Source organism: Grus americana, chromosome 1 (genome assembly GCF_028858705.1).
Source record: "Grus americana isolate bGruAme1 chromosome 1, bGruAme1.mat, whole genome shotgun sequence".
Taxonomy (NCBI): Eukaryota; Metazoa; Chordata; class Aves; order Gruiformes; family Gruidae; genus Grus; species Grus americana.
The window spans coordinates 147399769-147424137 of NC_072852.1; the positions used below are offsets into that span (position 1 = coordinate 147399769).

A 24369-nucleotide genomic window follows, 5' to 3' on the forward strand; every position below is an offset into this window, starting at 1 on the left:
TAGTTACAAGACAGGTTCAAGAGCATGCCAAGGAAGGAAAGTCAGTGAGGCAAAATCAGGATCAGTAGGTTACAAAGCCTGGTGCAGGCAGACTTCCAGTGCAGTTCAAGTGAGGACCCAGGGCAAGGCTGTGAGCTTAAATGTAGCTCCTGAACCTGCAGGGAGAAGGTGCATGGGACAGGAGAACAGATGAGGCTCCTCATGGAGTGGTATCGGAGCTGACCTTCAGTGCAGGTAACCAGATGCCTGGAGGAGAGGGGAAAGAGGCTGCAGAGCCCATCACTGCAGTCAGGGCCCAGACAGCATGGTCACCCCAACGCTGACTCTTCTCCAGGCTGAGCGGACCTAGCTCCCTCAGCATTTCTTTGTGTGTCCTGTGCTCCAGCCCTTGACCAGCTTGGTGGCCTCTGCTGGGCTCACTCCAGTGTGTCAGAGTCCCTCTTGTATCAGGGAACCCCAAACTGAATTCAGTGCTCCAGGTGTGGTCTCACAAGCATGAAAGAGAGGGAAATGATCACTCCCCTCCGTGCTGACTAGGATTTTACTAATGCAGCTCAGGGTGCTCTTAGTCTACATCTCCACAAGGGCCCATGGTGTCCACCAGGACCCCCATGTCCCTTTTTGCACAGCTTACTTTCTAGACAGTTGGCTCCAGCCCATACCGGCACATGGGGTTATTCTGTCCTAGGTGCAGGGCTTTGCCTTTGTCTTAATTGATGATCATGGGGTTGCCCTCAGTCCATTTCTCCGGCCTCTCTGGGACCCCACATTTGGTATCAGCTGTGAACTTGCCGGGAGTGCTCTCTGTCCCTAGTCTGAATCGCTGCTGAAGACACAAAGCAGTACTGGCTGCAGGAGCCGACCCTGGGGGATGCCACTAGCAGCTGGCCACCAGCTGGACCCTGTGACACCGACCACCACGCTTTGAGCCTGGCAACTTTCTAGCCAATTCTCTACCTGCCTACCCAGTCCGTGTCTCACCAGTCTGGCTATAGGGATACTATGGCAGGTTGGGGCAAAGACCTTGCTAGGTCAAGGTATACCATATCCACTCCTCTCCCCTCTTCCATAAAGCCGGTCATCTCGTCGCAGGAGGCAAACAGGTTGGCCAGGCACTATTTACCCAGTTTAAATCCATGCTCAATGTTTTCAGCATGGTCTCTAATTGCTCCTGGGAGGATGTGTATCATAACTCTGTGCACTGTTAATGGCTTTGGATTGCATTTTCCTGTCCATTTAAGAGGCTTGCAGCCAGTGGTTTTTCTAGTTGTTTTGACATACAGTTATTCCCAGTCCCAGAAGGTGTGCTCATCATGGAAGAATAAAGGAAGTTCCCTCAGCGTGCAAGCGGATGCTGGTGGGACCCACACGGCTCATACCACTTGCTGCCAGAACAAACCCAACTCTTCCTTTGGCCCTGGAGAATGAGCGTCACTCATTCAGATGCAGGCATCCACCCCTCTCTTTTTGTTGCCTTTCTGCCCTCCCACCCCCAAAATAGTTCAATTCCAGATCTAGAAGGAATAGGAGCACCAAATATGCTGAACTCAAAGACTGCTGTTTTCCCAAGTGTCACTCTTTTACAAGTGGCAGAGAGGGAAAAGAATTTTATGACCCACAAACATGTATTTCATCCTGTTCCCTTCTCAGTTTCTCTATCTGCCTAAAATTAACATTGTACTTATCCAAACGTTGCTAACACATATGACAATACGAGTACATTGGAGTCCTGCTTTGTTTGCTAATAGCAGTTTTATTTGATTTCTGTTTGCCTATTTCTGTATGACTGAAAACATCCATCTCTATTCTATGCATTTATATGAAAAATTAGCATTTGGAAAAAAATTACTACTCCAGAGCATAATGTAAATATCAAGCAGCTTTGAAAGAAGAAATCATTAAGCTAATACCCAAGGAAGTATTTTGCCTTTTGATTTCTTAAGAGAATGACAGATTTTGGCAGAAATGGGTTTTAAAATCTGGAAGGCTGCAAATTATCAATAGCAAAACAAGATAGTCCTTGTAACTCAGAGAAATATGTAGATATCACAAAAAAATTATTAAGATTTTGGTAATACTCCCTTTGTAAAATCCAAACTATATTACTTGTAAAGAAACTACATGACCGGTCTTTTACTGAATATTGTTTTAAAAATTCAGAGATTTAGTCTGCAAGTTCTAATTCATATACATTTGCATCTGTATGGGTTTGCAGAGGGTACAGCTGCTCTGTGTCTTGGCTCCCTCAGGGGTGTCATGCAAGCAATGGTAAGGAAGTTATGCAGTAGAGATTCCCGAGTCTAGTACCCGTGTTTCTTGTAATACTGGGCTCGTGCAACCACATCGTTGGAATAGTCATCGTGGGTGGTGCCGATGTCCATTCTGTCATAGCTTTGGACGTTCTTAGCACCAGCGTTGTAGGCAGAAATCCCACCTGAAATGAAACACCAAAAGAAATCATACGGACTTAAAAAAGTAGGGAAAATTCCAGCCTGATGTATTCTGCTTTTACTGGCTTTGAAAGCTTTCATTTATTGGAGCTTCAGAAGGGGAGTAGGCGATGTTATCGGAGCTTCTCTAACTTAAGTGGGGCTCTGCAAACAGCTTACAGTTATTCCTGAATCCACTAAACCATCAGAAAGATATCTGAGGTTTTGTGTTCACAGATACTTGCAGCTTGATGAACTTGTACCATTTACCTGGCCCAGCACATGCCCTTCATGTACACTGGGTTTGTTGGAATAGGATAGGATCGGATCATATATCATATCATATCATATCCAATATCCTTGTAACTTTACACTCATCCTTGAAAATTACTGCTCTCAAAAGAGAGTCAAAACGCACTCATCAATTGCATTATCTTTCTCTCACAGCTGCATATATGCTACTCCATATGCCATGTTGAAAAGCAGAGGTATCTGAGGTGGCTGTGAAACGAGCCCACCTTGGCACCCCAGCAGTCCAAGGGGGTCATGGGGCACAGCTTGCTTTGAAGCAGGGCACAGTTTTGCAATTCCCTGAGAGCAAACACCTGGTCTCCTTTGTCAACAGAGATAGGGAGTGAACTGCTGGCCCCATTCAAGTAAAGCATGGAGCTATTTGTTGACCTGAGTGGCTGTAGGAGATTCCTCATGGTCAGATGAGGGAAATGCAGGTCTTATATAGACTAGATGTCAGATGTATAAATATTTGCCACACGGTGCTGGAAATTTGGCAAGGCTGCTGTACCAAGGAAAGGTAGAAACTACACAGAATTGACAAAGCTTGTCTTTTCATGGTGACATGAAAAAAGGGGAGACAAGCTAAGCGACAGCAGCGTGGATATTGAAGAATACAGGAACTAATTCGGTATGTTCTCATCCTAAAATTTTTCTTCTCTCCTGGACAAAATCTGTGGCCTGTACCTTACCTTTCAGCTGTTGATCCTTTGTCCAGCTTGGGAACTTCTTCTGTATTGTCTTTATCATCGAGATAAGTATGTTTGTGCCCTGGGTAAGATGAGCCTCGCTGTTCCATGGTCCCACAGGTTTATGTGAGTTTTTGTCAACCTAGAAATATCAAAACAACAAAAAGAAGTCATTTCCCTTCTGTAACAAATGATATGTTTCAGAGGCTTACTTTTATTTATATGCTATTTGTTTATCAGGTTTTAGTGGAGTATCAGCAAATACCTGCATTAAACCAAATCCATTTCCGTTGTCGCCCCAGCCATGCTTCAGTATTGTGCCGGCATGAGATTCCCGGGAGATGATGCCAGCGATCAGGGCTGGTTCAACGCACAGTCTTTCGCCAACTTTCTTAATGAGTGTTTTATAGTGATTCATAGCTTTTAAGTCCCGTTCAGCGATCTTTTCTGAAGCACGAACTCCTGTAGACAAAATCAAATTAAAGATATTTGCTTAATAACTTTTAAAACCCAGAATTGTCTCTCACCTCTCTCCTTCTAATACAGACAGAATTATATCAAAATTTTGTTTGCCTCGCCTCTGGGAGGAGGTAGATGATTGCCTACAGGGATATTATGCAGGCTCAGCAGCTAGTGTGTGTTCAGCGCTTTGGAAATGTGAAGGATTTGGGATTATTTTGTCACAGAGAAATGAAGCCAGCTGGCAGAAGAGGGATACTCACCACAGTAGGATAAACCCTCTGGCTTTGCAGTTTTGCATGAGGCTCCAGAGGTTTTAATTCTGTTTACACTGCCGTAGCAATCCGTCCGGCCTTGGGAGGCACCTGCAGAGGTGACACAGAAAGGCTTAAACAGTAAAAACCTTTTGTGACTGCAAGTAAAACCCAAGGGGAGGCTGCACCTTGGAGAGGACGGGCTGTGGGGCATGGGAGCCACACGGGGCTGCCTCTGTCTCTCCTTGTGATGGAGAAGACATGAGGCCCTGCCCTGAACCCTACACCCACCCGTCCCTCAGAGGCAACCCCTCCTTCTGCAAGACACACAAGGGGACCCAAGCACTCTCTTCTCCGACAGAGTTTAATGGCAACCGAGATTTTGGGCAGGGGGGTGAGGAGGTGTCTCCTGCTTCCCGGCCCTAGGGAGCATGTCTCCAGCAGCTTGGGGCAAGGCAGCGAGAGGCACCAGACTTACCCAGGAGGGCAGCGATGCCCAGCAGCACGAGCATTGGGTACATGGGGTGGTTCTTCCTGAGCACGCAGAACAGCCTGAAAATCAATCAGTCAGCATTGTCACGCGTGAAGATATGAATATATCTCACTGCTTGTTGAATAAACACAAAGAAACTCTTTCTGAGCTGATGAAATATTTCCCTCAGTTGGGTAGCCAAAGTGATACACAAATGGAGTCGCGTCTCTTTTTATGAGATCCCAGTGGCAGCTCTCCTGCTCCGGCACAAACCAGCCTGCAGCCATTCACAAGAGATTTGTAATCTGTTATTTCTGCTCATGTTTCAAACTCGCGTCTTCTACAATGTCTTGGTCACTTCCTCCAAATCTCAAACCCCAATATTTAATTCAGAAAAAATAAAATTAGTAATGTGCAGTGCCCTCTGCTGCTGCACTCCCACCGTGAACACCCTTATTCCCTGATCATATTCTGTATACAAATCACCTTTACCGCATCTGGACAGCTTTGCCTGAATTTCCTGAGACTTTCTTTATACATAGGAATTGGCGCATGCAAGATGCAAGCTGTCTAAGCCATTGTGGATATCTGCTTTAGGGTAAGTTGTACTCTGGGAGCCCCCATTTGCCCTCACTGGCTGTGAAGGGAGCCTAGGGAGATAGGTTCACATATGGATGAGAGCCATCTAGATTTAGGTGACCTAAATCCAGAACTGCAGGACAAATCTCAGTACCCTGAATAAGGAAATAAGCAGAAATCTCACGCGGCAAAAAGCTGCAGCCCCTGGGCCACCGAGGAGATGGTATTGCTGAAGAGAATGAGCAGAGCTCCCACTCTGAGCGGTGGTATCTTACCTACTTGTCCACAGCTCAGCTTCTGGCACAGGACTGAGGTTTGGGGAAGTTGAATATATAGGGAAAGCTATCTTCTGTTTGGTGCTAATCCAACACTGTGATTAAATATATTGGGCTGTGGTTTTGTGAGACTTAACAGCAATTTTTTCTCATGTAAACAGTACCTATTGCATTATAGACATTGGCGTGGTCGCAAGTATGTTCTTGGGAGTGGCATTTTCCGGATTTCCAAAGGGAGAAAAACCCGCCCTATTCTTCTCTGGGCGTCTCTCCACCTACATCTCATATTTCACACCCTATTCCTGGAGGGAACTGTGGTGATAGCCAAGCTAGAGACCCAGCATCCAGTTGTTCTGCAGGTGTTTGCCCCAGTCCCATCCCAGCGTCCTGGGCTGTGACACTACTGCTCAGGAAAATAGCTCTGGGACTGACCTTGGGCTGTCAGCTACATGGCACAGAGGGGCATGCAGCCCTACCGCCTGGGCTAGCACTCTCCCGAGAGACAGACCGTGTTCATGCTGGTGGCCCATCTCCCCCTGCCCAGGGGGGGTGCTTCCGTGACAGCGTGCCATGACAGCGTGCTCTGCTGACATCACCTGTCAGCAAAAAAAAATAATGATGCCTTGTCATTTCAGCTTTTTTTTTTTTCTTTCCCAGAATAGCTTTTAACGAGCCCAATGCATCTGTGAAATGATTCAGACAACCCTTTGCCTCAACACCTCTCTCTGCTGCAAGGGGAAGAGGTTTCTGGCATACGCCTGCTTGCAAGTAGAAGGACTGTAATGAGACAGGCGTTTCCAATCATTGAAACTGCATTTGCCACCTGGGGAAACACACCAATGCTAAGGATACCGGCGTTACATTAGCGAGGGGTTATTTGCCTGCAGTTGCCCAAGTCAGAGGGTCTTGGAGTCCCTTGCCTCTGACCACCAAGCTCCTTGTGTGCCCTCAAGAGACCTCTCCCTCCACTCCCCAGCCACATTTCTGCACACTCACAATCCTTTCTCCACCACCTCACATGCCAAAAATACCACAAGGGGAAAAAGTATCACCTACTGTGGGTGGGGGAGTCTGGCTGGTGTCTTTGGACGCTGCGGTCAGTCTCCAAAGGGTTCACAGGGCACAGAAAGCAAAGCGCAGGAGGACTTGTTGGGCACAGCTTTATTAGTGGTGGGACTGACTCTTTCTGTTGATGCCTTTCTTTGCAAGTCCCCGTTTCCTCCAACAGTGTGGATGCACGGGGTCTTGTTCCACCTCCGACAGCATCTTCACAAGATGGAGCCACTACACAAGGCCGGTTGTGATGAAAGGTGCAGCACGCTGCCCCCCCAGGTTTACCTTCATTATTTAATACCTTGTCAGAGGAATGCCTCGTGGGCCTGGCATATTTGCTCAAGAAGATTGATATTTTAACATTATGTCTTGGAAATCTCACAGGAGGAGAAGCTGGTAATAAATAGTGGAGTGGGGATTTCCCCCCACTTTGAGTTGGAGCAAGGCAAATAACGCTCAGTCAGTTATTAACCGGTTGCTGTGTTCACCAGATTAGCTGAACTTGTGACCCTCTCTCTGTCTTCTCCAAGGACCCCTTCAGGCTCCGCAATTTCACCTCTCCCGCAGGGCTCATGCTCCCATGGTGGGACTGCAGTGCTGGCTTTCCTAGCTGCTCTGCTCTCCTATGTCCCCACTGTTTATTCTCCCCAGTAGGCTGCAGTTGGAGGAATGAGGTGACCCAAGACAACCCTCTTAATATGTTGCTTCTTTACCTCTAAAAGCAAAGCCCAGCTTTGTGGAGAGAAAGGCTACAGACACAGAAGTGCCACTTAATGTGCTAGGTGAGCTGTTTCAGTCCAGGGTGTTGGCATCACTGTTTTGCTGACTCTCCTTTGCCCATCCCTCGAACAACCGATGCCTAAACCATGTTGATGCTCCCAGAGCCAACGTGGGGAGCTCCTCTGTGAGGTAAGCTGTGCAGCATCCATGTGAGCAGCTCCATCTTCTCTCACCCTGTATCATGAGAAGATTACATCTACATTTTCCATTCTCCCCTCTGGCTGCATCTTCACAGAGCCACAGAAGCACAGAGTGACCGAGGTTGGACATGACCTCTTGCTCAAAGCAGTGCCAACTTTGAAGCTAGATCACATTTCTCAGGTCTTTGCCTTGTCTTGTTATGAATACCTCCAAGGATGGAGATTACACAACCTCTCTGTGCAACCCAGTAGGTACAGTGATTAGCCATCCACCATTTTTTGTGAAAAACTCCTTTTCGTTTATCAAGTCCAAATTTGCCTTGTTGCAACATGCAATTGTTGCCTCTGACCCTCTTTCTGTGTACCTCCAAGAAAACTATGACTCCATCTTCTCTATAAACTCCATGGAGGTAGATGAAAATGTCCCCCAAAAGCCTTGTCTTCTCCAGGCTGAGCAGACCTTAGTCCCTCAGTCTCTACTTGTATAACTTGTGCTCCACTTTGGTGGCCTGCACTGGCCTACAGCGTGTTAGGATCCATTTTATACTGGGGAGCCGAAAACACAGCACAAGTGCCAGGTAGATGCGAAGAATCACCTCCCTGGACCTGCTGGTGATGTTTTTCCTAATGCAGCTCAGGAGGATGTTGGCCACCTTTGCTGCAAGGGTGCATTACCCACCTGTGGTCAACCAGGTGGTCCACCAGGACTCCCAGGGCTTTCTCTGCAGAGCTGCTTTCAAACTGGCTGGTCCCCAGCATGCACTGGTGCATGGGGATTTTCCATCTCATGTGTGTGACTTGGCAGCACCTGGAGTTGAATTTAATGAGATTCCTGTCCAGCCTGTCCACATTCTTCCGACCGGCACTCCTGTCCCACCAAGCACCTGTGAACTTGCTAGGAGTGCTCTCTGTCCTTAGCCCATGTTGATGCTGAGGACACTAAACAGTCCTGGCTGCAGGATGAGCCACCAAGAGATGCCAGTAGTAGCTGACCACCAGCAAGACTCTGAACTGTTGGCCATCAGCCTGTGGCCACAACAGACCAGCCAGCTCTTCAGCCTCCGTATAGAGTAACTCAACAGTCCTGCTACTGAAATAGCTCAGGTATGTGGTAAGTGCACGACACCTACCTATAGTACATATAGACAGGGCCACGGTGATCCAGCCAATAAACTGTTCATGATCTATCAGTAGGCAGCTCTTCATCAATCACAGCAATCACCTGGGAGACAAAATTCCGGTTTACCCAGAAGCCAGACTGCAGGTCCTTGATCTGAATCTGAGGTGCGGCTGAATAGGCAAGGAATTCATAAAATAAAACCTGATTTAAAGGACGGAAGTGGGACAAATTTTCTCCTCACATGCCTTGCAACCAGAAACCTTTCCAGTTTTTGGAAATGTTTTTGGAAGACCTAGAGCAGGGCAGCTCACAGGGTGAAGGCACTAGAGAGTCTCAGGTCAACTTTGTGGTTTTTTTCATGCTCTTGAGCATTTCTTCTCTATTGCTAATTAGTTTAATAAGGGTAGGTAAGAAATGAGTGATCCTAATTATGCCTTCAGGGGAGATACTAGGCTGATATAAGCTTCCCAAAGCAATTAAACCCATCTAAGCTGTGGGAGGTTACCCAGCCTGTGGAAGGGAGGAGGGATGCTCTGGGTGCCTGAAGCTCCTGCACTTTGGGCAGGTCCCTTGTCCTGAGGCCCCACTGTGGCTTTGTGGGGAAATGAGAGGGGCTTGTAGATGACTGAGGCATGTGAGGAACTGGCAAAACTTCATGAATGAGAGGAGCAGCCTAGAAGGGGTGGGCTGCACCTGAGCTGTAATGAAAGCAGGCTGTGGCACTGGAAATTAAAGAGCTTGTAGAGGAGCATTTCCACTAGAAGCAGGGGAAAACTGCAGATGCAGGGCACAACCTGATTTGAACTGATGTGATCTACGTGGTGGACATGGCTGACATTGTTTACCTCTGAAAAAAACAGGAGGCAAATAAACAGCATGATCACAATAAGACAGACAGAATACAGTGGCAAGGGTTTGGCACATGCAATATTAAGCAATGAAGTGAGGGAAAACTTGAAAGTGCTTCTGCACTGTTGCTAGTGGCTTCAAAAATAAGTCAGGGGAACCAGAATGCCTGGTGCCAAATGACCACCCAAGATAGCAGGCATCTCAGAGACTTGGTGGAGGCTAGGAAACCAACGAGATGCGGCACTGCCATCCTTATAGGAATGACAGAGTAGGACATAGAGGTGGAGGAGTGATGCCGTATGTGAAGGATGAAAGTGTAACAGCATAAAAATATTACAGGAAAAGAGAAGCACTCTAAAAACCTGTGAGTGGGAATCCCAGTTGCTATTGTTAAAAATGCCATAGTAGGACTGTATTATTGATCCTTCATGAGGACAGTGATAGTGGTCAGTGAGAGCAGAGAAGCAGCAAATACAGGACAGTGGTACAAGTTGGAGCCTGTGTATAGGCTAGATCAGCACCTCATCAGGATGAGATGCAGAAGCAGAATTTTTAGTGGCAATAAATCACTACTGCCAGGAAGAGCTGGTCTGGGAACCCACAGAAACAAGTACAAAGGATTGGTACAAGAGCTTCATTTGAAGAATGTTAGTGGGAAACTACTCTGAGGTTGTGATCCCACAAAATGATCACTTTAAGCACTGAAATGGGAAAAAGCAGGCTGTGTGCACCCAGTATGGGAGTATTCAGTTTCAAGGAAGGCAGTTAAATAAACTGAAGCAAGCATTAGAAATGACGGTCTCCAGCAAAATGGAGGTGCCCCAGACTGAAGAAGCCTGCAAGAATCTTGGAGGCTGTTCAAAATACTGTGTTAGAAGGCCGCACTAAATGGGTGCCACAACTTAAAAAGAAAACAAAATGTTTTTCCCTCAAAGGAAAAGTTAAGGTGACTGCCATAGGGAAAAGTCTGCTATGCAGGAAATCAAAAAATTGTCCTTGTGAGAAATGGTGGTAAATTGACATAAAACACAGGACATCACATGTAAACAAGGCAAAGGACTGAAAAAGGGGTTGGAGAGTGCCTTGCAAGGGATGCTCAAACCGTCGGCACAAGGTCCTCACATGCATCAAAAGCAGCTGGGGGAGGTCAGCGCTGCTGGGTGAAAAAGGCGTGAAAGGGGCGCTCAGGGAGGACAAGGCCTTAGTAGTCCTTTGTAGCCTTCCTGCCAATCTTTACTGTGGAGGCCGTGGGGTTCCCACCTCGGGATGGTTAATAGAAGCCACATTAATTCAGTGTAAATAGTCAGAGGTACTGGAACAAACAGAAAGCCTCCTTGTCAGAGAGTCTGCCCTGGCCGGGACAGCTGTGGGCACCGCGCTATGCCGCGGCAGAGCGGGCAGCCTGGCAAGGGCTCTGCTGCTGGCTGGCATCCGTGCTGGCGTGCCGGAGGGTGGCCAGCCTCACCCCTGACTGTAGCACCAGCTCCAGGGGGGTCCTTGGGACCACAGGTTGGTGTCCATCCTGGGCAATATAGTAGAGTGTACGTTAAAGATGAGATCACTGAGGCGATGGATAAACCTGGTCATCTGGGAAAGGGTCAGCCTGGCTCCTGTAACAGGCAATCCTGCCTTCGTCCCTCATGGTCGTCTGAGAGAGTGTCAGTGAGTATGTGGATAAAGGCCAGCGGGTGAAGTATAGCTGGGTCTTCACAAAGGCTTTTATAAAGATTCAAACCAGCATTATCAAGGAACCTATGGCCATGGCTTTGCCACCCAGGTGGCTGTGGAGGCCGACAGCACCAGCGCATTCCCAAAGCGACTGGATGGATTTGTGACAACAGTGCCATACAAAGGGTGGACGTGCTTCCTGCCATCCCTGTTAAACAGCTGGGGATTCTGGGCCTGTACAAGGAAAATGGACTGCAGAAAGCAGCCAAGCTCATGTGTCCTCCACGGGCAGCATCTCCTCCTGCTGCTGCTGGAGGCTTGGGGGTGACCGACCACCGTTATGCCCCACATGGCGTTTCTCAAGTTCATCTGACATCACCAGTTTAAAGAGGGGCCAGTGTTGCCCTTTCTGGCCTGGATAAAACATGAGGTTGTTTTTATCAGAAAGAAAATCACATAAGATGAGCCTAGTATTTTAGGGTGTGGTCCTGAGTATGCCCAAGGCAACCACCAGAGAAGAACTGTCCTGGGAACAGGTTGCTGGCTAGGAAATCCCAGCCCACTTTTTCAATAAGTAACAAAGCAGAACAAACTCAGTTATTCAGCACTGCATTGCTGCGGTGGCATTTCCCTTTGTTTTCTCCATCTCTCTGAGAGAGAGACATGGACATGTGGCTCAAACTCATCCAACTCCAGCGTTCAGAATCAGTCATCAGTGCAATCTGTTTGCCCACGTGGCTTACGGCTCTGGCCCATGGGGACTTGCTTTTGGCAGTGGTTTCCTACTGCTTCAGTTACTACTGAAAAAGGTTATTTAATTGCTCCCTCTGCCTGGTGTCCATGAAAGCCAGTCATTGCAGCCCCAGACTTCATACAGATTCCTGCCTGAACCATGGAGGGTCAGCCCATACTGCCTGCAGCTTAACAAGGGGATGAGAGAGAAAACTTACCACCTCACATTTGCTGTTTATTATTAGAAGCATATTTAAATATACTCCCCGATACTGACATCGGTTGTAAAATCAAAGCATAGGACCCCAACAGAGGAGATTTACTTCCCTGTCTGTAATCGGTTGTCTTTTTGGTTTGCTGGCTGCGGATTCTTATGCAGCGATGTTGGCCTGGAAAGGTCCTTAAACAACATTACTGCATTTCCCCACTCTACAACAGTAAGACATACAGCTACTTTTACATGTTGGTCTTGTTTGTCCTTTAAAACACCCAGTGAATTTTTCATTGCTTCCTTACCCTGAAAGGTTTTTGAAATATCCGCAACAAATCTGCAGCCAAACTCAATGCTACTTGCCTTACCCTGAAGGGGAAGAGAAGGACATGGGTCAGTACCCTCCATTTCTTTTGCATCCTAGAAAATCATAGCTGTATCCTCTTTCTCTTTTCTGGAGAAAAAAGCAAGTCTAATTCCTTGTTTCCTATAGACTGTACCTTGCATTTGGGTTGCAACCCTCCTGAGCATGTTTTTGTCAGCACGACACAAACACACACCATAGGTGAGCCTCACTGATGCTGACAGCTGAACAGCTGAGAGGAGAATTACCCCAAATGCTTCATACACAGTGCTATGGTAAAGATAAATCCACAAATGGGATTTTCTCTCTTCTTTTTTTTTTCTTCTTTCCCCCCTCCCCTGGCATCTAGAGGTTCGGTTTCCCCTGGACTGCCCCTAGCCCTTTCTGCGGGATGGTCACCTGCTCATTCTGCCTCTGCTTCTGCCCCTGCATGAGTTCCTCAAGTGTTTTGCACCTGTGTTTACTTTTTTTTTCAGTACTTTGATTCCTAACAGGTTTTTTTAGTTTTTAACCATTAGTGGAAGTGCTTGTTCCCTCTCAGCCTGGCCATCACCCATCGTTTGATAGCTCTCGTCCACCATTCCTTTTCCAACCACAAATTTGAGAGAAACTGGGGTAGAACAGGCTTGTGCGGCTTCACTTGAAATGCCTCACAAGTTTGACCACAAGCTGCAGATAACCAGTGCTTCTTGTACTTATCTTAAGGCCTTTCACATACATGGGCACTTCAGATTGCTGCTGAAAGCCTTATCGAGCTCATGATATGGCACAACCATGGCTTCTCTCTTAGCCACTTACCCAGTGAGATAAGGACTTTGGTTGGTCTGAGGTGGTTTCTCCCTGCCAAGCCAGGCTGCCAGAGCCCTCCCGACTGCTTCTTGCTGCTTTGTCATCCCCCAGGTGCTGGCGAAGCAGTCATTCACTCCTTTACTCTGGCATCTTCCTCCATGTTGCAGGCAGGTGTCCTGCCTGGTGCGTGATTCCCCAGACCTTTCTTTCCCCTCTGATTCAGCTTTTCTCTTTCCTTACCTGTGCTTCTGCTTTTTCTGATATGTTACTCAGTATTACATAATTTGATTTGCAAGCTGCGTGGTTTTTTTAACAGGCCACAGGTCAAAAGGGTACAAGAATGGTACTGCAGCAGCCCTGTGTAAACCAGCCAGGCGAGTAACTTCCAGTAACACGGACACGGGTGACCTGGATAAGATCGGAGGGGAAAAGCAATCTGAACTCACTGTTTGTCAGGAAAGATTTTGCTCAAATCTTAAGGTGGTGTGCTGGTGTTAAACTTTCCCTAATTATTTACTCCTTCCCGTGAATTTATCAAGCAATTATATTTCAATTCATTTTCTGCAGAGATTTTCCTTACTCACCACAAAGTGCTGATATGCTGATACCCTAAAATAATATTTGCAACAAAATATGGAATTCCCATTATCAAGATTTTAAAATAGACTTAAAAACTAAACCATCCTTTGTGGCAATGCTGCACAAACCAGCAGGCAGTTCTGCAGGCCCTTGGGCTTCACCATAACGTGAAGCAGCATCTGCATAGGTAACGCACGCAGAAATTGGACTCCTGAGGAGCTCACAGATCTGCAGGGGTGGCAACACCAGTAGTGGTGACAGGGAGCTTGCTGGCAACAATTAAGGGCAGCATGAAGGGAACCAAAGAAAGCTCCACTCTTGTTCGCTTTCCCAATTCAAAAAACAACTTTATACACATAAGCAGCAATGAGATTCTCTGCCCCATTTCAAGTTTATACTGACTGACCAAAAATGCATTCCTAGGTTTTACATAAGAGATTTGTGTAACATAGAGGTTTATATAACATAATGCACCAAAGCCTTCAACCTATGAATTTTACATAAGCTGTTTCAAGTTGAGAGGATCAAACCATGTGATATGTTTCATAAGTTTGTATTACAGAGTGATGATTTTACTAAAATTATCTTAATATAATGCAGAATTCACTAAAGACAAAATAATATATAATTTAATACCTGTGGTTTCTCAACACTGAACTGTTTTCTGTAGTCTTAAAAAAAAATAATCAGTAACTTTAGAGACATCCTAGAACTCTCTCTGGTCTCCAGAGACACTAAAATGAGTTTGCTTGCAAATACGTTAATCATGGACAGTCCTTGCTGTGTCGGTAAGCAGAAGAGTGACTGGCAAGATAAGGAGCACAGCATTAAAATTGCTGCACTTGCAAAAGCTGTCTACAAACCAGCTCTCACGCTGCCTGCGTTGACCCTGCTTGACAGCCCAGGCACATGGGCAGCGCAGCCCCGTGCTGCTGGGCAGGGACCGCCAGGCACATCGCTTCTGCATCAGCAATGGTGACAGCCGGCAGAAAGGTGTCCTGCCACCTCCAAAATGATTATTCAGAAGGCCTAATGTGAATGTCTTTATTCCCCTGTTCACAGGTTTGGGGGCAGCAGCCGGGCTCGGACTGCCTCATGCCCTGCCTCCTGCCCTGCCTCCCAGCCCAGCTGTTCTCACCGACCCCGGTCTGCAGCACCATTTTCCTCTCCCTGTTCTCAAATTGAGTTTTAGATCCATTCTAAGAGTACTGAATTGGGTTATTTACTCAAGCTGCAGGTTGCTGCCCATGAAATGGAAAAAAAAAAAGAAAGATTTGGTTTCAACATATTTATCTTTATTTTCTCTCTTGTTCTTGTATTATTCTCAGTAAACTTAAATTTGCACCCAGACCCATCCACATTGAAGAGCACTTTCAAACAGAGCTTATAAACCCAGAGCTAATTCACTCCTAATTAGAAGCTGGGATTCCTGGCAGAGGGACAGATGCTGAAGCGCTTTTAAACTGGGAATAAACCCAGCACAAAGGTGCCAAAGCTAAAGCAGGAAAGGTTGTATTGGTTTTTTTTAACCAACACTATTGTTGTGATACAGCTCCTGGGGCAGGTATGTACGGGGCCAGCTCCTGCTCTCTAATGGAAAGGTGTTTTGCATGCCTGCTATGGCACTTGCAATACATCCCATATAGAGGATTTTCCCTGTGTGAGGCTGCTTTTTGCCCTGAAGAGGTCTCCAGCCCCACCTCAGCCATGGCCTCCAGGGCCTGGGACACTACCAGAAGCATATTTAGTGTTGTCCCCCACAAGGACTGTGCTGGCCATGGGAATACACAGGTAGTGCAGAGACCAAAGGCTTGGCGAGAAGTCTTTTCATTGCCCTGTAGCCAGCACAATCAAGAGGAAGGAAGACTTTAACTCAGGGGCTTCAAGCCCCTGTTGGCCAGGGAGAGGTAAGGAGGTGGATGGAGGAGATGGGAAGAACACAGCTGATACTCAGGGAGAGCTGCTCGTGTTCCTGTGCCTGGGGGATGCATGAACAGCCCTGGGTCCAGCTCTGAACAGGAAGAAGCACCTTCCTCACCTGACATATAAACACTGACAATCTGTCCCTGTCTGCCTTTCAAAGGCCTCGAGCTTGTGGTATCTCATCCCTGAGGGTCTCCTAGAAGGCAGTGCTGAGCTCACCCATCGGCAAGTGGGGAGCTGGGGTTTGCTGGAGCGAGCAACGTGCCATTGCCATTGCCACCAGCATTGGTCCTGCCAGGAAACCTGAGGAACTGCTCTGGGTACTATGATCACTACTGGGCTAGTCTATGTAGAGGAGAGGCTCGGTGGCGGGGCAGGTTTATGAGCTAAAACCCATGTCTCTTAAAGTACTGGGCTCGCCTAATCACGCTGTTGACGTAGTAGTTGTCTCTGTCGCACGGGTCTTCCTCGTAGACCTGGAGGTTGTCCATTTTTGCACGGTAGGTGCAGATTCCCCCTGGAAAGAGTTAAGAAGAGTTTTTTACAGGATGATAAGTAAGAAATAGAGATTTAAAAGTAAAAATTCCTAGCCAAAAGGCCCATGAATCTCACCAAACCTACACAACTGCTTGGGAAATTGCTAATTGTGTATTATTGTTGAAAAGTGACTGATTTTGCAAAATCCTTATTTCCGTAGTGAAGGAACCCATGACTCTCTCCAAATGCAGGTGGGAATGGCATGCTGGTCCCAGAAAAGGGTGTAATCTAAAAAGGCGGTGGCAGAGCAAGGATGGGAGAGTAAGAAATAGCACAGGGTGAACAAACCAGCATACAGATGACATGGGCTACAAGCAAACCTGGGTCCCAGGCTTCCTTGACACAACTTAACAGCCTGCTGCGATAAGCCTGTTGTGTCGTGGTGCCTCGATTTCTGCCTTCCCCAGTGGCTTTTGTTTGTTTGGTTTCTACCTTATTTACCCACCCAACATCCATTTCACTTGCAGGATGAACAGATAAGAGGATAATTTGAGACCTGTTCATGTTCACTGAGCACTATGCCTTTTCCAGAGAATTTAAGGAGGTCTTGGATCTGGCCACCCACTAGCAGTGGCCCAACTGCTCAATGTAGTGGCCCTCTGTGGGTGTTTGTCACTGAAGTCGAGGGGCAACGTGCCGAGGCTGTGCCCAACACCTTTGCCCAGCCCTGCATGGGATGCCTCCATGCTGCCATGGCAGCTCCCAGGCTGGGCTGTTTTCCCGCTGCTTCCTGCTGCAGCAAAGCTGCCAAGGAGCTTGGCGTCCCACCACAGTCTCTCTTCTGCAGGCAGAAACACGGAGGCCCTGTGGACAGTGCTTTGAGCTGGGAGGCTGTGTCTATATTCAGACCTCTTGCCGGTCTGCTGTTTTGGGATTGCCTCTTTTAAACTAGAAAACTCTGGGTTTGTTTTTTTGGTTTTTGTTTTTTTTTTTTTTTTTTTGGCAAGAGATGTTGTAAAATCTGCCAGACTGATGCTCTTTTCCCCTTAAAAGTGACACCAACAAATGCACAGCACTCCCAACACTCGGTGTGTCCATTTCTAGTAGATAGCCCATCGCGTACCTCTCAGTTGCTCGTCCCAGTTCCAGGTAGGATGTCTTGCCCGTACTTCATTAATTGAACGAACCAGGATAGTTGAGCACTGATTTATGTGTTCTTCGCTATCCCACAGTCCGAAAGGGTGGTATTGCTGCCTGCCAAGCTAGAAAAGTCAAGGAAGAAAATGGGTTTCCCTCTGAACACAATCACCACTGTAGCTTCCCCCTCTTCTTTGTACTCCCAGGCTGTGACTCATTGAAGTGACCTTATTCGGGACAACACTTAAGCACCACCTTTGATGTAGAGGGAATGCATTTAAGTGCTGTCTTGAACACAGAACAGTCATTTGCTAAGGTAAAGCACTGAGATATACACTACATTACTGTTCTGTTACTCATACTTATCATCACAATGTACCTGCATCAAGCCGTACTTCTGCCGTTCCTGGTCCCAGCCGTTGTCCAGGAGCAGGCCGACGCGGCTCTCCTGTGAGATGATGGCAGCGATGAGCGCCGGGTCCAAGCACAGGTTTCTGGCTACTCTCTTAATTGGGATCTCGTATTTCCTCAGGCGTACGATGTCTGCCTCAGCAGTCCTCCGCACCATGGCAAGTCCTGCATTGTAGGAAAAGGCAGACTTAGACACCCTCCCATCCAAAAACCTCACTTTCCCTTTGAGCAGGTGTATCAAAGGAGTAACTTGAGTTTTGAAGAAAACACAGCTACACCAAGTTGGGCAGTGGTGCTTGAGGAACAAGCACAGCCTCTATCAGCTCCGACCGTGGCCGGGGAGCTGTCAGTAACCGAGGATGACAAGAGGAAGAGGACAGCTTCTCAGGAGGAGGGACTGTGCGTTCATGGCCCTCTTCTGCTGCCGCTCCACTGGAAATGTGGCTCTGGGGCCAAAAAAGTGAAATTTCAAATTGCACTTGAAAAAATCTAGAGATGCATTACTACTGACCAGCCAAACTGCAGTAACAGTGACGTTTTTAGTCTGTGTATAGAAAGGTGGGGGTTTTTTTAAAGTAATTTTGCAACAGTTTGGAAACAAGCAAGCAGGTTCAGATCCATGTTTGGACATTCACAGTCAAGCGTCTGCCCTGGAGGCACCTATGTCCGAGGTATGTGGCAAAATCCCTTACAGTCCCTGGAGGTCTCAGCAGTACGAACCTGATGTAGTCAGCTGTGCAGTGACATGGGGCAATAACACAAGGCAAGAAAGAGGGAAATGGGAAGGAGTTACCAAAAACGGGTCACCCAGAGGTAGGATGGCTACACACCTGGGACCTTCCCTTGCAAACTCTGTCTCTGGCAGGTCACCACTGGCCAGCTCAGCCAACATAGGAGCACTCAGAACCTGGCTCTGTGCATCTTCCCCTTTGAGCAGACAGCCCCGGGGTTTTGTGAGGGTGCTGATGCTAAAGTCCTGGCTGATGAAGAAGTCATTTTAACTGAAAAGGGGTTGCACCACTTCCCTTTGTTTTGAGGATTCTGACTATGAGACCTGAAGTTTGTCCTCCCACTTCCCTCCAGGTTTGGAGGCTTCTGCCATTTTGGGAGAGAAGGTATTGCCTTTTGGCTAATTGAATAGCTGCACCACATTTAATTTGGCAACAACAGAAGGTGAAGCATCTCTCTGTCAGGTCCAAACAGGTTGACAAATCAAGCAATGAATGATACCTACCACAGTCTGGGGCTCTTACGGATGTACAGGAGATCATGGGGGCTTGAAGAGCACTTATATCGCCATAGCAACTGTAACCCATGGATGGAGCTGAAAAATTAAGAGGAGGTGTTTGAACACATAAGAGCTCAGAGCAATATCAGTGTGCTGCAAGTGCATAAAACTGAAGCACGAGGGATTCATCCAGACCAGTAATCCACATCACCTTGTGCTGGCCGTGCTTGTACAGTTGCCACTGCTCTCTCTCAGTAATGTTATCAAAGAAAGCTAGAGAACAGAAATTTGTTCTAATTGAGTAGGTTGAAGCGAATTAATCTAATGACAATTTAGATGAACAGGCATCTGCCCCTTTAGATCTAAAGGCTGGTGTGCGAGAGGGGAACCACAGCCCCTGCATTTATTTCTGAGGGTTCTTCCCATTCAATGTCTCCCAGTGTCTGGGACCCCTCAGATGATGGCTGGTGGTACCTGAGCACCCCGGCTGGGAGCATCTCCTGTGTTCCCTCCATAACTCGGTGAGGAATTAATTCAGGAGAGTGCTTGCCTCAGCCTGGGCAAATTACCCTGCTTCCTCAGTGACTGAGGAATGAATAGCCTCCATCAAACAGCTTGCCACGTTTCCGAGACCATTTCTGAGTAGACAGAGAGATCAGATAAGGTTAGCTGGGAAAATCAAGAGGAGGTATGGCAGTGACTCCCTTTTGGTGTCAGTGCTGTACTCCAGATGTGCTGGTTTAAAGGACACATGTGGGCAGTAAGCAGCCTGATATGGCAGCCGAGGACCTTCAGCCACACAGGGTTTTACAGCATCGCGCAGGAGGGGACCTCAGGCCTGACTGCACACCTCTTCTCTGCAGTCCCTTTGCAAACAGTTCCCAGGTGCTTTCAACAACAGCCCAAACCCAAACCCTGGCTCACCAATAAGGGCTGTAAGGCCCAGCAAGAGCAGTGCAGGGATCATGGTGATGGCTCTCCTCAGCTGCCCCAGGAGACCTGGAAACACAGTGGTTTGCAAAATGTGAAGAAATCAGTGCTGATTTTCAACAGCCCTGTAGCAAAGTTTGCGTGCCAAAAGCTCCCACCCCGAGGCACCAGACAGGGATGGCATTAGCTGAAGACAGGTTGGGGAGTGAAGGTCACCATGCTCCCCATCTCACTCCCAGCACGGGCTGCAGCCACCAGCTTCAGAGTGGTGGTGGGAGGAGAAGCAAGTGATGGGACCCCCATCTGCTTCTTATTTCCTCCTTGTTTGGAGGATACAGGCTTTTCCTGAGGCTGAATGTCTCCTCCATCTCGTGTGCCACTAGACCATCACATCAAGAGGGAAGGGCCGAGCCGGGGGAGCTTTGGAGCAGGGAGGTCCCCATCGGCAGCCTGGGCCAGCAGGGATTTTTTTAGCCCACATCACTTCACATCGCTTGCTCACATAGTGCCTCCTGAACACCCGTAGCATGTGTTTATGATGAGAAGGTACAGTACTTTTGCTTTAAATATATAGGCGTTTGAAGCCTTATGTGCTACAGAGTGCGTACATCCTTTGTCTCTCTGTTCAAAAGGCTATGGGATTTTTTGCTTGGCTTTGGGAAAAATGTGTTTTCAAAAATTAAGCAATATGACCCTTAATTCTCTGCTAAGAGCATGCAAGGCAACGCCAAGGTTTATCTGGTGAAATAATACTTCTGTGTTAATTTCTGTGTGCGATAATGGCAGATAATCACTTTAGTAGTAAATGTACGTTGTGCTTATTAATAAAATTCCAAAATGTCATCAGATAGTAGCTATCAACTGCAAAAAACATCAACTGTACTTGCCTTGCTGGTGAATGCATTTAAACTGAGCAGTTTTTATCGCTTACAAATGTGGGGTTTTTTCCCCAAGAGGGTTTCAAATACAAAACATGCCGCAAGACTTGTAGGCAATCATCACACAATGCTATTAACACTTGAAAATGCCTTATTGATTTTAACATTGTGTGACCTTTTCTCTAGCCTGTATTTCTACTGCAAACCAGACTGCACGGATGCAGAAACACAAATAGTCCACCAGTGTCATTGGAAAGAGAGCCCTGTCCTGAGTGAGCTTATTCAGGCTAGTAAATGCCCACGGCTGGAGCTGGGTACACGCAGTAGCTCAGGTTGAGCTCTGTGTATTTGCAAGCCCAGATCAAAATAGCTTGACCTAATACCTATGAATTCAATGGCAAATCCATACGGGGTTCCATCAAAAGCTACAGGCTGTACGTGTTTACAAATGCAGAAATTGCCATATTATAAAGTTTTAAGTTATCAGCCCTTTTTTTTTTTCCCTCCCATCACAAAAATCACCACAGGCCACAAGTAGAAAGAGCATAACAATCACAATATTGACAAAATGCTAAATCAAAGCAAAAATCAAGGCTTCTGGCTCTAAATAAATATTCTATGAGTGAATTCAGACTCACCTGTCTTCAGTCAGCCTTCCTCTGAGGCAGGTCACTTGATGTCTTTATATATATGTGTATGAAAAGGTACCCACCCTACGGGCTTTGGAATGTTAATTCCTACCTAGTGTGATCACATTTCTTTTAAAGTACAATAAGTAATATATATTAAGAGCTTAGAACTCTTACAATTCCTTTCATCCAAAGATTTGCTCAAGCGGTGGTTAGTAAGACTCAGGACTACTCTGTGAAAGGAAATAAATACTGTTTTTCCTCCATCAATAAGCACATTGATGCACAATAAATGACTTGCAGAAAGCATTGCAGTGAATCAGTGGCAGAGGCCAGGCAAAAATCACATCCCTGTCTAGTGCTCTCCTGGCTCTGCATCTGAGATCAGTCTGGACACATTTCAGGAAGGATTTTTTGTCTTGTTTCCTCAATGATTTCAGATTGGCAAGCTTTTAATTAAGTATCATACTTTCATATGAATTCTAAAGAGGACAGTTAAAGAGAAGCATCTCACTGCTTCACTGCTTACAGCAAGCCTAATTCAGGAGGGTGACTTGAATACTTTGAGAGCAGAGGCAGGGTTTGACTTTCAGCTTTGGGGAGGCAGGATGCTGGAGCTGAAATGAGGAGGAAGGGAACTGGTCTCTCAGCAGCTAAGGCCAGTGGGGACACACAGAGGGTGTCTGCAAGGCTTGCACCTTGTGGCCAAAACGCTTTGCACGTACGAAAAACATCTGAGTCGCTTGGAGATGGAGAGATGGTCTGGGAGGCCAGTGCCCTTCAATCCTGTCCCCTTCCCCACATTTTTCTCTTCTCAAGACTCTGCCCAGCATGCGTGGAGGCTGGGAAAGCAAGATTTTCTTCCAGTAGCTTTCGCTTCATTATTTAATACAGTACAAATCCCTCTATTCCCATTGGTCTCTTTTGGGCTTGAAACGTGATGGGTAGGAAACACTGTTTGGGCCAGATACTAATTACTGGTTTCAAAACCAAGCAATGATTATTAGTCTGTAAAGCACAGGAGATGATCAAGTTGGCCTTGTCACCTTAAAAATCAATAAACACAAATATCATGGACTTAGATCCTGAGTTAGTACGAAGGAGGGAAGCTTCATTGGAGAAACTAGCCCTGTTGTTACAGGAGGGTTGGGATATGAGTTGAGTCTTAAGCATAAAATTCATTTATTTGGGTGAAACATGGAAATAATAGACATCATCCCAAAGATTACAACAAGGCTAGGCATTCATTTTTCATGTACAAACCTGACATCTTATTGTGGTATCTCAGAGTAGACTATCAATTCTTTTACTGGCGTTTAACATTTTAAATGGTAAAAGGCAACGTTTGACGTAATGTAAGGTAAGAATCTATGTGGTATCTTTGAAAATAACAGGTAGAAAATGGAGACATCACATGTACAGTGTGGCTTTAATCCTTCCAAAAGGAAATAGTGACCGAAGAAATGCTGGAGGGGAGGACAGCCAGAAGAAATGAGCTGGGAAAAGGTCAGAGTGCACAGCTTGAGGGCAACAAACCCAGTAGATCCATTCATTTGCCTTCTATAGAACAAGATAATCTGTATTAGAAAGAGATGCGTTCTCTCAAATAGATGAAAATAATTTGGTGTTAACATCCATTTACTTTTTATAAAAGCACTATCATGTTAGTGATAATAAACCAGTGTTCCTCTGTCATTGAACTTATGTTCATGCTGATGACTTGAGACTTTTTTTTGAAAAGTACCCTCTGACGTTAGGTAAGATTTCTTTCCTAATGCATTGACCATTTGCTGACGGTCTTTAAGGTAAGGTTTTGAATTTAAATACTGTTTGTCTTTGCTATGTATTTCCTCTCTCATTTATTACCCACATAATCACAGATTTTCTACATTTCACGGTACTGTCACATGAGTTATTAATGCCAGCTCTGCATTGCATTGCTCTTTATTTTCTCATTGAATGGTGGATGTTATAAGTAAGTACAACAATTTTTGTCTGTGCTGTTGTATGCTCTTAGGTCCCTGGGGCAGATTCCTTGTATTCACACAGTTTCCAGTATAAGACTGGATAAGAGGATATTTTTTTCAGCAGCATTACAAATGGGACTTTTTCTTGCTAAAAACCTCTTTGTCCTGACAAAATTTGCTGACTGCTTTTTAGAGTGAATGCCGAAACCAGGCAGCCTCTATGGAAACAAGGTCGTGCTCACATATATTGAATGGGGCAGGACTCTAGGCCAATGCACTTGTCCAAGGCGCTGCCACAGAAAGGGACCTGCAAGATGACAGAAAACACGATCTTCTGCTCAAAGGTCTTTGAGGGGCTGTAAAAGAACTGAATTCAGGTGAACCACTACATGGGAGTGGGCTGCATCTGTCACTAGTACAGCACATTTTTTTCATTTTTATTCCAGATTTAATTTGGAAAATAATGTCAAGAGTCAGATAAGGTCTACCTCTGACAGCCCATAACCTGACAGAAGGGATGTTTGCAGCTCTGACATGATGCTACATTTGATAGGCTGAAGAGGGGATGAGTTAGAAGGCATCTTTGTGTATATGACTAAAGCAGCTCTTTCTAAAGGGCTGGACTTCATAAAGAGATATCCAGGAATGCATTGGACTGGTGTCCCTGAAAAATGTTACCTTCTCTTATAACACTACCATACCTCTTTTTATATTTTTCTTTGTTATTCTTGGTATTTTGGATTCATACAATATTGCAAGACTCTCATTTAGAAGGACAGCAAGTTGCTAGCCCTCATGCTTGGTACTAGGGAAAATATATGAAAGCCACGGAAATATGATGTTATTAAATTAATATTAAAGAAAAAGGACACAAATGTTATAATTTAAAAAAAACCCACAACAACCCTGTAATTTTAAACTCCTTTTGCTGTTGTGTAATTTTTAAACATAAAGGATGCCAGTACATATTCCCCTTGTGATGAATTTTGGTCAGCACAGCGTGTGACTGGGAGGGAGGGGATGGAAAGTCAAGGAAAGAGGAGGAGTTCACTGACC

General features: G+C 46.3%; 2 protein-coding genes across 2 annotated transcripts; both read right to left on the bottom strand.

Moving 5' to 3' along the window:
* Positions 1-1733: 1733 nt before the first annotated feature.
* Positions 1734-5583, bottom strand: LOC129201863 (lysozyme g). Its single transcript, XM_054813711.1, has 6 exons — positions 5449-5583; positions 4601-4674; positions 4132-4233; positions 3675-3871; positions 3413-3551; positions 1734-2434 (listed from the first exon to the last, which is right to left on the bottom strand). The coding sequence occupies exons 2-6, from the start codon at positions 4641-4643 to the stop codon at positions 2301-2303; spliced, it is 615 nt and encodes a 204-aa protein (XP_054669686.1). The 5' UTR covers positions 4644-4674; positions 5449-5583; the 3' UTR covers positions 1734-2300.
* A 9443-nt stretch (positions 5584-15026) lies between these two features.
* On the bottom strand, positions 15027-19930 carry LOC129201864 (lysozyme g-like protein 2). Its single transcript, XM_054813712.1, has 5 exons — positions 19834-19930; positions 18916-19005; positions 17650-17846; positions 17257-17395; positions 15027-16173 (listed from the first exon to the last, which is right to left on the bottom strand). The coding sequence occupies exons 1-5, from the start codon at positions 19874-19876 to the stop codon at positions 16043-16045; spliced, it is 600 nt and encodes a 199-aa protein (XP_054669687.1). The 5' UTR covers positions 19877-19930; the 3' UTR covers positions 15027-16042.
* Between the last annotated feature and the right edge of the window lie 4439 nt (positions 19931-24369).